The sequence below is a fragment of the Macaca thibetana genome, chromosome 2 (assembly GCF_024542745.1).
Source record: "Macaca thibetana thibetana isolate TM-01 chromosome 2, ASM2454274v1, whole genome shotgun sequence".
Taxonomy (NCBI): domain Eukaryota; kingdom Metazoa; phylum Chordata; class Mammalia; order Primates; family Cercopithecidae; genus Macaca; species Macaca thibetana.
In genome coordinates this window covers 147,181,360-147,196,766 of record NC_065579.1, presented here as the reverse complement: position 1 = coordinate 147,196,766, position 15,407 = coordinate 147,181,360, and the positions used below count along the sequence as shown (strand labels likewise).

The 15,407-nt window shown below is 51.1% G+C and overlaps 1 protein-coding gene across 2 annotated transcripts in view; it reads left to right on the top strand.

Moving 5' to 3' along the window:
• The first annotated feature begins 4,110 nt into the window (after positions 1-4,110).
• The window catches only part of LOC126949096 (DNA replication licensing factor MCM2), a 75,291-nt gene continuing 63,994 nt past the window's right edge, over positions 4,111-15,407 (top strand). The window contains exons 1-7 of one of the 2 annotated variants that reach the window (XM_050781594.1): positions 4,111-4,359; positions 5,232-5,461; positions 11,159-11,334; positions 11,446-11,706; positions 12,673-12,892; positions 13,165-13,372; positions 14,945-15,079. In XM_050781594.1, the coding sequence (XP_050637551.1) occupies positions 4,354-4,359; positions 5,232-5,461; positions 11,159-11,334; positions 11,446-11,706; positions 12,673-12,892; positions 13,165-13,372; positions 14,945-15,079 (1,236 nt within the window). In that variant the 5' untranslated portion in view covers positions 4,111-4,353. The remainder of the gene's footprint in view (positions 4,360-5,231; positions 5,462-11,158; positions 11,335-11,445; positions 11,707-12,672; positions 12,893-13,164; positions 13,373-14,944; positions 15,080-15,407) is intronic. The other variant, XM_050781595.1, reaches the window with a different exon arrangement.

Sequence of the window (15,407 nt, the reverse complement as noted above, 5' to 3'; positions counted from 1 at the left end):
CAGCACAGCCTCAGGGTATAGCCTTCCATCTGATCACCATACTTTTTCATCCCTATCAGGGACCATTTGCATTCACAGGAAGGGCCAACAGTACACACACATGGTCTTGTCCCAGGCCAATGGTACCGTTCCCATCCTTTGTCATCACAGAGTCTGAAGGGGACTGGGCCATCTGAACGTCTTGCAGAACACTGCACTGGTTCACGGTGTCAATGACAATGTGCTAATCAGGATAGATGAGCAGGTGGTGACAAGTACATGGAAAACTTGATGAGACATATGTGCTCCAATGGGCAGAAGATTAAACCCTATGAAGAATTAGGGGCTTGCCACATCAGTGAGATTTGTAGGGGTCTGGTGGTCTGGGGCACACCAGAACATCCCCCTCACACTCCATCCCAGAGGAGCAAGCACAATGCTTAGAGGCCTCTGAGTTCTGGAGGTAGAAGATTCCACACCTGGAAATGCTGCTCTGACCCACATATCTCGGGGTCACATGACATCAAAGGCTGTCCCTCAGACTATGGGACCCACAGCTCCCATGATACTAGAGGCATACCCGGTGGGAAGACATGCTGTGTGAAGCTTACAGCAAGCTCTGGTGGGAAAACCACAAAGTATACCCCCTAGGGTTCTGGAGCAAGACCAGGCCATCTATAGTAGAGAACCAGACACCATTCACAAAGCAGCACTGCCAGGCTACTGGACCCTGGTAGAGATGACTGGGGAACATCAAGTGACCATGAGGCCAGAGCTCAGAGCTGCCCCTCGTGAACTGGGTTCTGTCAGGCCCTCTAAGATGTAAATTCAGGTGGGTAGGCCTAGCAGCAATCCACTGTGAGACTAAGCAATCCATTGTAGATCCACGTCACCTACCACTGCCACAGCAGCTCCTCTGCCTCAGTTCACACCCACGCCCATGGGCAGCTGGCTCATTACATGCGCTGAGCTGGTTCATTACATGGGTCAGATGTGGTACCTGGATGTGCAGCGGTCGCATGGAGCCCTTGAGGATGAAAGCCGCAGGCTACAGATGGTGGAACCAGAGAGGGGAGGAGACTTGTCCTCAGCGATGTCCTGAAGCAGATGCCCCAGCAATGGATGCCTAGTGATGTGGGAAGAGCAAACCCCAAGGTGATGTGTCCTGGAGCAAGTCCAGCATGACTGTTGGCTGGGATCCCAGCTCCTCACTCCCCAAGCCTGTCCCAGGCTGCCCGAGTGTCCTCAAGACAGGGATGCTGCCTTTCCTCAGAGTGAGCAAAGCTGCAGTCTTTTTGTAACTGAATCTCCAAAGTAACATCCAACCACATTTGTCCTATGCTGTTGGGAGGAGATCACACAAGCGTGTGAATACCAGAAGGCGAGGGCCATAATAGAGGCTGCCTACTCACCCCACCCACCTTTCCATCTCTCCTATCCTGCCCCCCTCCACCAGTGTTTAAACATGCCCAAGAACCTCTCATCTGAGAAAAAGCCACATCCCACTCCAGTGCCTGTCCCAGCTCTCACAGTCCATTCCACACCTGGGAATGCCTCTCTGACCCATACATCTCTGAGTGACATAAAAGCGCTCCAGCCTCCAACTAGTAACTCACATTCACCTTTCTCACTTCCCTGTATCCTACCTGTCAACACACTTCAATGTGGTGTCTGACTCTAGACACACCGGCCATCCCAGATCTGCTATCGCCAGGCCCACTAACAGCTCCTAGTCCTCATCAGATGACCTCTGGGCAGCCAGCTGACCCCATCCACCATCTCGACTGCTGTCTTCAGTGGCCTTTGGAAGGGCTCCTGATAATCCCCAGCCCTGCTAGGATCTCCTCTCCTTGAGTGTGGGCCGGACATCAGGACTCACTTCTACCTAACAGAATATGGCAAAAGTAATGGAATATCACTTCCAAAACACGGCATCTGTCTTGAATGGCCTCTGTCTCTTGTTTGCTTGCTCTGAAAGAAACCAGCTGCCAGGTTGTAAGCTGCCCTGTGGAGAGGCCCCCACCCAAGAGCCAGTGGGAAGCTAAGTCTTCAGTCCAACAGCCTATGAGGACCTGAATCCTATGTGAAGAAAATTGGAAGGGGATCCTCCTCAAGATGAGCCTTCAGATGAGACCGCAGCCCTGGCCCATACCTTGACTGCAGCCTTGAAAGACCTGGAAGGCACCCAGCGGCATCATGCCCAGATCCCTGACCCACAGACACTGAGATAATGTGTGCTAATTACTTCAAGCTGCTAAATCCCAGGATAATTTTTTTTTTTTTTTGACACGGAGTTTCACTCTTGTTGCCCAGGCTGGAGTGCAATGGCGTGATCTCAGCTCACCGCAACCTCTGCCTCCAGGGTTGAAGTGATTCTCCTGCCTCAGCCTCCCAAGTAGCTGGGATTACAGGCATGCGCCACCATGCCTGGCTAATTTTGTAGTTTTAGCAGAGACAGGGTTTCTCCATGTTGGCCAGGCTGGTCTCTAATTCCCGACCTCAGGTGATCCGCCCACCTCAGCCTCCCAAAGCGCTGGGATTACAGGTGTGAGCCACCGTGCCTGGCCATCCCAGGATAATTTTTTATGCAGCAATAGATAACTAACACAAGCCCATGCAGTCTCGTCAACTTTACTCTCAGCAGCTCCTAGCATCCCAGGTGTATCCTTCACATCCTTTGTTGGTGTCTCTTAACTGTTGAGGTTTCCCAGGTCCCAGGCTTAGACCTTCTCGTCTCCCTACACTCACTCTGGATTATACAACCACTCCCAAGGCAATCTACAGCTGCAGTCCAAACTCCCCCTCAAGTCCCACACATGGATATCCAACAGCTTCCTGGATATGTCCCCTCGGCCCACATTCAGCACAGCCCAAAACAAACTCATCTTATTTCCCCTTATTGTTGGTCTTCCTGTGCGTTCCCATCTCAGCTATCATTCCCCTAGCTAAACCAGGATCCTGGTGTCATCCTGCATGCCTCTTTTGCTGTACTCAATCACCAACACCAATAGACCCCACCTCCTGGCTGGGCACGGTGGCTCACGCCTGTAATCCCAGCACTTTGGGAGGCCAAGGCAGGCAGATCCACTTGTCAGGAGTTGGAGATCAGCCTAGCTAACAATGGTGAATTCCCATCTCTACCAAAAATACAAAAATTAACCGGGCATTATGGCGTGCATCTGTAATCCCAGCTACTCAGGAGGCTAAGGCATGAGAATCACTTTGGGAGGCGGAGGTTGCAGTGAGCTGAGATCGCGCCACTGCACTCCAGCCTGGGTGACAGAGTAAGACTCTGTCTCAAAAAGAAAAAAAAAAAAGAAAGAAAAAGAAAAAGAAAAAAGATCCCACCTCCTAAACATCTTGTATTTCCAGTTCTCTCCATCACTCCTGCCCCTACCCTGGGTCCCATGCAGAGATGCTTATTCACTGCACAAAGTGCCTGGCTAAGAGGGCTGCGATTCAGCCCTGCCTCTGCTCACTAAGGCTGCCTGTAACTAGACAAGAACCACAACAACCTCCTCATTTGCTGCCTTCAACCTTGTTCAATCCACTTCCACCTGGTAGCAGCCGTAGGGATTCTAAAACACACCGGTTCACGTCTCACCCTGCTCAAAATGCTTTCATGGTCTTCCATTGCCTTCAGAATACAGAATAGTCAAACTCTCTAGAAAAACATCTAACTCTTTTTTGATCCGGATTTTCTCTCCCTCAAGTCTTGTCCATTGCCCGGCATCATAAGCTCCTAGCCTTAGTTCTTAGGCAGGGGCTTGCCCATCCGGGCCGTGCCATGCCCTCTGCGGCTTTGCACATGGCATCCTTCTATCTGTAACATTCTCCCTGCGTCTTCGCTCCCCTGGGCAAGGATAACTCCTACTAAAGCCTCAGATGTGACCTCCTACAAAATCCCAGAGTTGTCCAGCTACTTGAAGCATTGAGCCTTTGAGCTTTGGGAGAAGTTAAAACATTCTGCTCCTAAGACAGTAAGAAGGCGTCGGAAAACCAGGCTCTGGACCTCTGTTGCCTTGTCAGTAAAATGGCCCTGGTGTGACCGAGGTCACGTAGCCAGCAAGTGTCGTCGGGGGGCCCTGGAACCACAGCTCCTACCTCCACCCCGGCTCCCACTCCAGCTCAGGAGAGCGCACGCGCACAGCGCCCCGCCGCCCGCCTTCAGGCTCTGGGCGGGACCTCCGGGCGGCATGGGCGGGACCCGACTCTTTGGCCCACCCCTCCGTGTCCCCGCTGCTCGCCAGTGGACGCCGACGTCATGACGTCGCGTTCCGTAGGGCTCTTACCCGGCTTTGGTGGGTCACGTGAGCTACTTTTCGCGCGAAACCTGGTTGTTGCTGGAGTGGCTGAGAGGATCGTGGTACTGCGATGGCGGTGAGCGCGCTGGCGCGGGGCGGGCGGGATGGTGCGGGCGCCGGGGTCATGGGTGCGGAGGCTGCGCGCTTCCCGTACTCTTGCCCCGGCCCGGGTCGGCGCTCTGGGTGAGGTGGGGCCTCAGGCTCTGGGGCGCAGCTGCTTTCTCGCCTGCACCCCGCGTGACGCTAGGCCACCTGGCGACTCGTCTCCCCACCACTGACCTGGGGCCCTGGGCTCCCTAAGCCGCGCCCGACCCGCTCAACCCCTGTCCTTTATTCACCGCACACGTGCTTATTGAGCGCCATCTGTATGTCTGGCGCTGAGTGTACAAAAGACAGGCCCCCATCTCACTGCACTTCTTAAAACTTTTTTTTTTTTCAATTTCCTAATGATCCTTGTTCTGAATGCTACACTTACTTTCGTATTACTTTCTTGTCCCTTTGTCTTGTGTACTGTCTGTTCCACATCTGAGTTCCAGACCTCTTGTTTTGGTGGCTCTTCTATGCCATCTCTATCACAATACCTTGCACACTGTGTGTGCTGAAATAGCTCTAATGCTTAAGGGGGAGATAGTAGACAATAAACAGGTAAATAGGCAAATGACATAACCTCAGTGGTTTTTCATGGAGAAAGCACGGTGATGTGGGTGACCCGCTATTTGAGCTGCCTCCTATTTGTTTGGAAGCCACTGGCTCGGATTGCCCAGCAGAGAGCATTCCAGCTGAGAGAACAGCAAGGGCAAAGATCTGGAGGCTGGAAGGGGATTGGTGTGTTGGAGGACAAGAGTCACAGGTGGAGAGAGAGGAGGGAAGAACCCTGATAATAAAAAGGAAGCTGTATCATGCCTCACCAGCTTCTTAGGTTTCTGACAGCGGCACTTTCTCTTGCAGGAATCATCGGAGTCCTTCACCATGGCATCCAGCCCGGCCCAGCGTAGGCGAGGCAATGATCCTATCACCTCCAGCCCTGGCCGAAGCTCCCGGCGTACTGATGCCCTGACCTCCAGCCCTGGCCGTGACCTTCCACCCTTTGAGGATGAGTCTGAGGGGCTCCTAGGCACAGAGGGGCCCCTGGAAGAAGAAGAGGATGGAGAGGAGCTCATTGGAGATGGCATGGAAAGGTAATTTCAATCAAATTGAAATTCAAATTCAATCAAATTGAGCCCCTGGACTCAGCAGACAATTTTGCAGAGAGCCCATTGTGTGTCTGGTGGCCTGGCTTTGGGAGCTGGGAACAAATGAATCTGATGGCATTCTTGCCTTTGAGCACAGGTTGATCCAGGGTTCTGGGGAGACAGGTTTACAGAGCCGTGACATAGGTTTCTTTAACTTACTGTATGTAACTTGGAAAGACTAGACCCTAAGGGTTGGATAAGCCTAACTCCATAAGCACCCCAGGTAATGCAGAGCTCTCTAATCTGGAGGACTGCAACTCAAAAAGACAGGAAGCAGGAAGCCCAGTGTTTCTTGGTAACTTTTCAAAGGAAAGGTGCATGGGGGAGGAGGGATCTGATAAATAAAGTTTTAGAGTCAATCAGCAACCGTTTATTATACGTAATGTGCACCATGCCCTTTGTTAGGAATGGTCTTGTTTATTAGTAAACATGTGTTGGCCGGGCATGGTGGCTCACACCTGTAATCCCAGCACTTTGGGAGGCCGAGGTCGGCGGATCACCTGAAGTCAGGAGTTTGAAACCAGCCTGGTCAACATGGTGAAACCCCGTCTCTACTAAAAATACAAAAAATTAGCCAGGCGTGGTGGTGCATGCCTGTAGTCCCAGCTATTCAGGAGGCTGAGGCAGGAGAATCGCTTGAACCCAGGAGGCGTAGGTTGCCGTGAGCCGAGATCATGCCACTGCACTCCAGCTTGGGCGACAAGAGTGAAACTCAATCTCAAAAATAAATAAATAAATACATAAGTAGGTTATCAAGACTTAATGCTAGGAGAGTGGAGTAAGCTCTGCGCATGAGCAAGGCTAGATTTCTACTCCTGCCTTACTCTGCGTTTCCAGCTGGGATCTGGTAGATATGTCAGTAGCGGAGTTGTGTGAATGCCCAGGAGCCTCGTGGAGATGCTCCTTTTGTGCCTTTCCAGCCTTAGCGTGTGTGAGAGTACTGTGCAGGGCGTCCTGCCATCCCTAGGATGTCAGACAGCTGAGGGGCTTTCAAGGGCACTCCAGACTGGATGGATCTTTGCTGTTACCAGTACCACCCCCAACGATGAGACTGCACATGCTGTAGACTGTAGAAGGAATGAGGAGTCTTTGGATAAATCCGCCCTGGACTTGGGGTCAGGGCATGGGGCCTGGACGGCTTCCCCATTCTGCTCAGTGGAGTTGTTCAGGCCGAATGCTCCTCCTCCACTGTGTCCTCTCCCTGTCTTGACCCTTTCTCTTTGCTTCTCTTTTCCTTCAGAGAGTGAGAGGCCCTTGGCAGGGGGCTTCTGGGTAGAGGTAGCTGAGGGATAGCTGAGCCCAATTACATTTGTTTTTGTGGTTTTTCAAAAAAATTTTTATTGGGCTATAGTTTTTTAGAGTTTGCCCCTTTCAAAAATACAATTCAATGCAAATTCAGTGTAAATTTCCTGAATTATGCAGGCTTCACCACAATCCAGTGTAAGAACAGGGCCATTGTCCCATTGATGTCCCTCCTGCCTGCTTATAGTTCATTCTCAGTTCTTACCCAACCCACGGGCAACTGAGAATCCACTTACTGTCTCTAGATTTTCCAATCTGGTAATTTCATATAAATTGAATCATATTATATATGCCCTTTTGTGATGAGCTTTTTTCACTTAGTGTGGTTTTAAGGTCTTTCTGTGTTGTTGCATGTGCAGCACTCCATTCCTTTTTGTGGCTGAATCATATTTCTTTGTGTGGAGATAACACATCCATTCATCAGTTGATGGACGTTGGGTTCCTCAAGCCTTTTGGCAATTATGAATAATGTTGCCATGAACATTCATTACAGGTGTTTTTTTTTTGTTTTGTGTGTGTGTGTGTTTTTTTTTTTTTTTTTTTTTTTTTTTTTTTTTTTTTTTTTTTTTTGAGACGGAGTCTCACGCTGTTGCCCAGGCTGGAGTGCAGTGGCGCGATCTCGGCTCACTGCAAGCTCCGCCTCCCGGGTTCCCGCCATTCTCCTGCCTCAGCCTCCTGAGTAGCTGGGACTACAGGCGCCCGCCACCGCGCCCGGCTAATTTTTTGTATTTTTAGTAGAGACGGGGTTTCACTGTGGTCTCGATCTCCTGACCTTGTGATCCGCCCGCCTCGGCCTCCCAAAGTGCTGGGATTACAGGCTTGAGCCACCGCGCCCGGCCTTTTTTTTTTTTCTGAGTTTTGCTCTGTTGCCTAGGCTGGAGTGTACTGCCACAATCTCAGCTCACTGCAACCTCCGCCTCGCAGGTTCAAGCAATTCTCCTGCCTAAGCCTCCTGAGTAGCTGGGATCACAGGCATTTGCCACCACACCCGGCTAATTTTGGTATTTTTAGTAGAGACGTGGTTTTGGTTTTGCCATGTTGGCCAGGCTGGTCTTGAACTCCTGACCTCAGGTGATCCACCTGCTTCAGCCTCCCAAAGTGCTTGGATTACAGGTATGAGCCACCGCACCTGGCCTGTTACAGGTTTTTATGTGAACAGGTCTTTAATTCTGTTGGCTATGTAGGAGTGAGATTGTTGGTCTTGTGTTGAATCTTTTGAGGAACGGCCAGACCGTTTTCAAAAGCAGCTGCACCATTTTGCATTCCCACTAGCAACACACAAGGGTTCCACTCTTCCATGTTCTTGCCAACACTGGTCTTTTTAATTCTGGCCATCCCTGCAGGTGTGAAGTGGCATCTCATCCCTGATGGCTAATGATGTTGAACATCTTTTCGTACATTTGATTGCTATATGTGTATCTTCTTCAGAGAAATCCTGAACCCACTTTTTAATTGGGTTGCTTGGCTTTTTATGATTGAGTTGTAAGAGGTTTTTTACTTATTCTGAATATAAGTCCTCTATCAGACATGTAATTTGCAGTTATTTTCTCCTCAATCTGGCTTGTCTTTTTCATGTTTTTAATGTTTTCTTTTGAGGTGCAAAAATTGAAATTTGATGTCCAGTTTACCTTTTTTTTTTTTTTTTTTTTTTTTTTGGTATGAACCAATTAGAAGTTTGCTGAGGGCATTTTGTGTGACTTGAGATCCAAGGAGAATTGGACCGATACCTTTTCCCTGAGAACACAGAAGAAATCAGACCTGGTCAACTCTGATATCTGCCTGGCTAGGTTCTGTTTGGGGCATCAACAGCATAAAAAGATGTGTTCTGACAGTAGTTTGACAACATTTATTGCAGAAAAATAGTAGCAGTTTCTCTTATCACCATTTAACTTGAAAAAAGGAGAATTCAAGGGGATTGTCTTGGGAAGGCGGTATGGCATGGGAGAAGGAGCTCTGGGCTTGGACTGTATTTTGACACCCAGGTCTGCAGAGCGACCATAGGCAAAAATCACATCTTCTCCTCAACTACCCATTTCCTCATCTTTCAGATGGAATGACGGTATCTCCCTCTCAGGAAAGAGAGCACTGCAGGGAAGTGCTTTGCACTCATTGGGTGCCTTATTAAGGCATTATTTCTCTTCAGTATCTGAAGGAAGATAATGTGGAAAATGTGTGTCTGATGATCTTGGAGTAGCTCAAAGGGTTGAGACAGTGGGTGGCCATTTCAGAGGGCTGGTTTGACTGACTGCGTAGAAGCCAGGACATCAGGTTGTTGAAGGCAGCATAGTCAGAGATGGGGAAAGTACAGGGAGAATTCCAGCCCTCACAGGGAGTTGGGTTAGCTCTGTGAAGCCTTTTGGTCTAATGTTTTGTGGTTCCTTGAATTCTTTTATCTTACTGGGTGCATAGAACCTCTCTGGAGATCTACCTCCCCTTTTGTAATTGTGGTAAAATACACATAACAAAATTTACCTTTTTTTTTTTTTTTGAGACAGAGTCTCACTCTTGTTGCCAGGCTGGAGTGCAGTGGTGCAATCTCGGCTCACTGCAACCTCCGACTCCCTGGTTCAAGTGATTCTCCTGCCTCAGCCTCCCAAGTAGCTGGGACTACAGGCGCCCACCACTGCGCATGGCTAATTTTTGTATTTTTAGTAGAGACGAGGTTTCACCACGTTGACCAGGATGGTCTCGATCTTCTGATCTTGTGAGCCACCCACCTCGGCCTCCCAAAGTTATAGGCATGAGCCACTGCGCCTGGCCCGAAATTTACCATCTTAACCGTTTTTGTTTGTTTTTTTGTTTTTTGAGATGGAGTTTCACTCTTATTGCCCAGGCTGGAGTGCAGTGACGCTATCTCGGCTCACTGCAACCTCTGCCTCCCGGGTTCAAAGTGCTAGGATTACAGGCATGAGCCACTGCGCCCGGCCATTTTGTTTGTTTGTTTGTTTGTTTTCTGAGACAGGGTCTTACTCTGTCACCCAGGCTGGAATGCAGTGGCATGAACATAGCTCATTGCAGCCTCAAACTCCTGCACTCAAGCAATCCTCCCACCTCAGCCTCCTGAGTAGCTAGGACTATAGGCATGTGCCTCCAGGCCTGGGTTATTTTCTTTTTTTTTTTTTTTTGAAATGGAGTCTCACTGTGTCACCACCAGGCTGGAGTGCAGTGGCACAATCTCAGCTCACTGCAACCTCTGTCTCCCGGGTTCAAGTGATTCTCCTGCCTCAACCTCTCGAGTAGCTGGGACTATAGGCGTGTGCCACTACACCCAGCTAATTTTTGTATTTTTAGTAGAGGTGGGGTTTTACCATGCTCGCCAGGATGGTCTCGATCTCTTGACCTCGTGATTTGCCCACCTTGGCCTCCCAAAGTGCTGGGATTACAGGTATGAGCCACCGTGCCCAGCCATTTTCTGTTCTTTTTTTTTTTTTTTTGAGACGGAGTCCCGCTCTGTTGCCCAGGCTGGAGTGCAGTGGCGCAGTCTCAGCTCACTGCAAGCTCCGCCTCCCCGGTTCAAGTGATTCTCCTGCCTCAGCCTCCCGAGTAGCTGGGACTACAGGCGCCCGCCACCACGCCCGGCTAATTTTTTTGTATTTTTAGTAGAGACGGGGTTTCGCCATGTTTGCCAGATGGTCTTGATCTCCTGACCTCGTGATCCACCCACCTCAGTTTCCCAAAGTGCTGGGATTACAGGCATGAGCAACCGCACCTGGCCGGGGTCTCACTATGTTAAGGCTGTCCTTGAACTCCTGGGCTCAAGTGATCCTCCTGCCTTGGCCTCCCAAAGTGCTGGGATTATAGAAATGAGCCACGGTGCCCAGCCATCTTAACCATTTTTCTGTGTATGGTTCAGTGGCATTAGGTACATTCATATTGTTGTGCAGCCACACCGCCATCCATCCACAAAAGTCTTTGCAGTTTGAAAACTGAAACTGTCTCGGTTAAACACTAATTCCCCATTCTTCCCAGTCCCTAGCAACCATCATTTTACTTTCTGTTTCTATGAATTTGACTGCTCAATGAGTGGAACCATACAGGATTTGTCCTTTTGTGCCTGGCTTCTTTCATTCAAAATCATGTCCTCAAGGTTCATCCATGTGCCAGCATGTGGCAGAGTTTCCTTCTATTTTAAGGCTGCATCATCCATCATATGGACAGATTGTGTTTTGTTCATTCATTGGAGATATTTTCTGAGCCTTCTGTGTTTCTGACCTGGAAGTGCTAAGCCTACCCACATTGGGGCTCCTGAACCTTACTGAACAGGCCCAGTTCCTGGATGGGGTTTGGTGCTTCGGGTTTTTCTTTTGGTTAGTAACCACATCTGTTTTGGGGCTCCCTCAGGGACTACCGTGCCATCCCAGAGCTGGACGCCTATGAGGCCGAGGGACTGGCTCTGGATGATGAGGACGTAGAGGAGCTGACGGCCAGTCAGAGGGAGGCAGCAGAGCGGGCCATGCGGCAGCGCGACCGGGAGGCTGGCCGGGGCCTGGGCCGCATGCGCCGTGGGCTCCTGTACGGTAAGTCCAGGTGCCTGCCTGCCCGAGGGGCTGGGAAGCTGGGAAGGAGTCCGGGAGGGGAGTAGAGGTGCTGGAGATGACTACAGTAGCAGGCGTCTCTTGCCTCCCCAGACAGCGATGAGGAGGATGAGGAGCGCCCTGCCCGCAAGCGCCGCCAGGTGGAGCGGGCCACAGAGGACGGCGAGGAGGACGAGGAGATGATCGAGAGCATCGAGAACCTGGAGGATCTCAAGGGCCACTCTGTGCGCGAGTGGGTGAGCATGGCGGGCCCCCGGCTGGAGATCCACCACCGCTTCAAGAACTTCCTGCGCACCCACGTGGACAGCCACGGCCACAACGTCTTCAAGGAGCGCATCAGTGACATGTGCAAAGGTGTGGCTTTCCTCAGCTCCCGCCTCAGCCCCTGTAGCACCTCCATAAATCTTCCCACAGAAAGTTTTCCCAACCCAGTGAACACGTGAAGTACAGGGCATGTGACTGAGAGGTCTGTCAGAGAAACCAAAAGTATTGAGTTTTGCATCAGGGCTCTCCTGCTGGCTGTGCAGTGACCACATCTGGGCCACCAAAGCATTTTTTTGATAAGCTTGTAAATGGACAGATTTTATATAAAAATCTGGATTACTACTTTGATATATGTAATAGGAATTGTCTTTTTTTTTTTTTTGAGACGGAGTTTCGTTCTTGTTTTTGTTTCCCAGGCTAGAGTGCAATGGCGCAGTCTCAGCTCACTGCAACCTCCGCCTCCAGGGTTCAAGTGATTCTCATGCCTCAGCCTCCCAAGTAGCTGGTATTACAGGCATGCGCCACCACACCTGACTAATTTTTTATTTTTAGTAGAGACGGGGTTTCTCCATTTTGGTCAGACTGGTTTGGAACTCCCGACCTCAGGTGATTTGCCCACCTTGGCCTCCCAGAGTGCTAGGATTACAGGTGTGAGCCACCGTCCCCAGCCAGGCATTGACTTTTAAAAGGGACGTGTACATCTTGATTCCTGCAATTCCTTCCCCTGCTTTTTGTCCTGTGTTTGACAGTTTATTCATAGGTTTTCTTCTAGGCTCTTGTAAGGCATTTTGTGTTTATAGTTCTGTAGGCACTCTGCTCGTGTTTAACCCCCCAGCAACTTTGTGCACCATGTGACAGGCCCATTTTACGGAGTGGAGAGTTGAAGCTCAGGCTATGTCACAGCGGAAGTGTGGTAGACCTAGAAGTGAAAGCTGGACTTTCTAGGTCAAAGTCAATGGTCGGGGTGGGTAGGCCTCACTTCTCACACAGACATTGTTGCCGTCCAGCCCGGTTCTCATGCTTCATTAACTCTCTTCTCACCATGCCTCCCTCTAGAGAATCGTGAGAGCCTGGTGGTGAACTATGAGGACCTGGCAGCAAGGGAGCACGTGCTGGCCTACTTCCTGCCCGAGGCGCCGGCGGAGCTGCTGCAGATCTTTGACGAGGCTGCCCTGGAGGTGGTACTGGCCATGTACCCCAAGTACGACCGTATCACCAACCACATCCATGTCCGCATCTCCCACCTGCCTCTGGTGGAGGAGCTGCGCTCGCTGAGGTGAGCTGAGGGCAGGTGAGGATGGCAGGTCTGAGCTCAGTGCTGGGTAACTCAGTCGTGATTCCAGAGAGCGCTCGTGGTGTGGGCGGGGCAGGGTGCAGCCAGCAGCACCCTCATCGCAGGTGAGTTGTGGTTGCACAGGAGTGTGATGGGAGGTATCTTCCCAGGCTGGGGGCTGGGCCCAGTTTCCAGGACAGTGTGTTGGGACACCCTCGTCTGCAGCCTGGCCTCACCCTAGCTCACAGCTTCTGATGCTCCCTCTGCCTCTGCAGGCAACTGCATCTGAACCAGCTGATCCGCACCAGTGGGGTGGTGACCAGCTGCACTGGCGTCCTGCCCCAGCTCAGCATGGTCAAGTACAACTGCAACAAGTGCAATTTCGTCCTGGGGCCTTTCTGCCAGTCCCAGAACCAGGAGGTGAAACCAGGCTCCTGTCCTGAGTGCCAGTCAGCCGGCCCCTTTGAGGTCAACATGGAAGAGGTGAGAGAGGCCACAGGGCCTGCTGCCAGCTCTCCTTAGGGGTGCCCAGTGTGCAGGCCCTTACTGGCCTCTCAGGCTGTGGAAGACCAGTGTGGGCAGCCTCAAGAAGCAAGATAGAATTGTGTGTTGGCCACACCCTGGGGTGGACCCAATCTGTCTGGCCAGTGAGCTTAGTTTGGCCCACACGGTGTTTTTAGGAATTCAAGTCAATATTTAGGTGGGGCGATTTTGTTTAAACCATTCAAGTTTATGGCTCCTCTTGAAACATGGGAAGATCTGGCAAACATGGGAAGAAGCAAACAGGTCCTGCTTCTTGCCAAGTTGCTCCTTCAGAATGTGTGCTTACCAGTCTCCAGGGGGCCATCACTTGCGTGGGGCGGCTGCAGTCCCATCGGGACTTCCCCTCGGCTTGTTTTGGGGACCTGCCTGGCTCATATGGGGCCCCTGGACCATACCAACCTCTTGCACCATATTCAGGAGATGCTGCCAAAGCCTCTGGCCTTAAGGTCTTAGGCACATTACATGTGCCTTTGTACTTGAGCTTCCCTGTCTGTAAATGGGCTTGTCGTAGTCCCTGTGGTGGCGCCCAGGCCCCCTGACTGCCTTGCTGCTGTGGCTGTTGGCTGTCCTCTTCTCACCGCTCTGCAGTTCTGAGAACTGTCCCAGCTCGAGCCGCCTTGCCAGAAAATGCCTCAGAGGTCCCACCTGTGGCCATCTACAGCCAAAAGCTGACCCCTGCCTCAGGTGGGACAGCTGCAGGCCAGATGCCTGCTGAGCTACGTCTTTGCTCACTCTTCCCATGCCCTGTCTGCCTCCCTTAGGCCTTGCTTCTAGGGACCTGAGATAGTACCTGGTAGAGGGTTAACAGTTACAGCTATCATTCATGGAGTACTTATCAGTGCCAGGTAGTGGGTGGTTTATTACCTGGTCCTTTTTCACAGCTCGTGAGGCAGGAACTGTTACTGGCCCCACTTTTCCGAGTGTTTAGAGAACTGGCTGAGGTCACCCAGCCAGAATGTGGATCAGAGGTCCACAGCTCAGGCATCTTGATCCAGAACATGTGCTTTTAACTGCAGTGCGTGTTGTGAGATAATGGACACGAAATGACATGGCACAGTGCTAGCCTGTGATAATTGACAGTGACAGCCAAGACTTCCTATAACTTACATTTATCAGATGCTGGATTAGGTTGATGTATGTTTGACTTGCTTTAATTCTCATTGTGAGGTTGCAGAGAAGGCACAGAGAAAGGAAGTCACTTGCCCAAGATCACACAGCTTAGACACAGAACCAAGGCAGCCTGGTTCCAGCATTGGTACTCAAGACAGCTCAGCTGTACAGCATAGAGCAGGTGCTGAGTCTGGCAGTCAGAAGGCATCCCAGAGGGATGGTGGCAGGAGTGGGTACTGTCCACTGATGTGCTAAGTAGCCATGAACTCATTCCTTGCTGTCTTTGGCTCTCCATTTGCCACTCAGGAGTCGGAATCCTGCCTGTTGTCCCGCCTGGTGAGGGGTCAAGGTTGGGTGACATAGTAAGTCAGTGCTTTGAGGCCTTCTCTGTGTCCCTCGCAGACCATCTATCAGAACTACCAGCGTATCCGAATCCAGGAGAGTCCAGGCAAAGTGGCAGCTGGCCGGCTGCCCCGCTCCAAGGACGCCATTCTCCTTGCAGATCTGGTAGACAGCTGCAAGCCAGGAGACGAGATAGTAAGTGGCCAGGGGTAGGCTGGAAGGGAGCCAAGTTGCAGAGGGAATTGGCAGAAGCAGTTGTGGCTGGGCTGGTGGAGGTGTGTATGGTCGCAGGGGCACTCAGGCTAGCATCTGTTTTTGCATGGCTGAGGCAAAGAACTTTATCTCCTCTGGTGGATGGGTTGTTGGAATGGTGGGTTTAGGAGGGCTTTTACTGAGTTACTCATCTTGATGTGTGTAATGTGGAGCACTTGCAATAGGAGAAATTGGAGGAAGGCAGCACGGAGGTGGGCCCCCACTCTGCCTGTGGCCCCTCGGTTAGGCTCTGACTTCTTGGCCCCTCCCT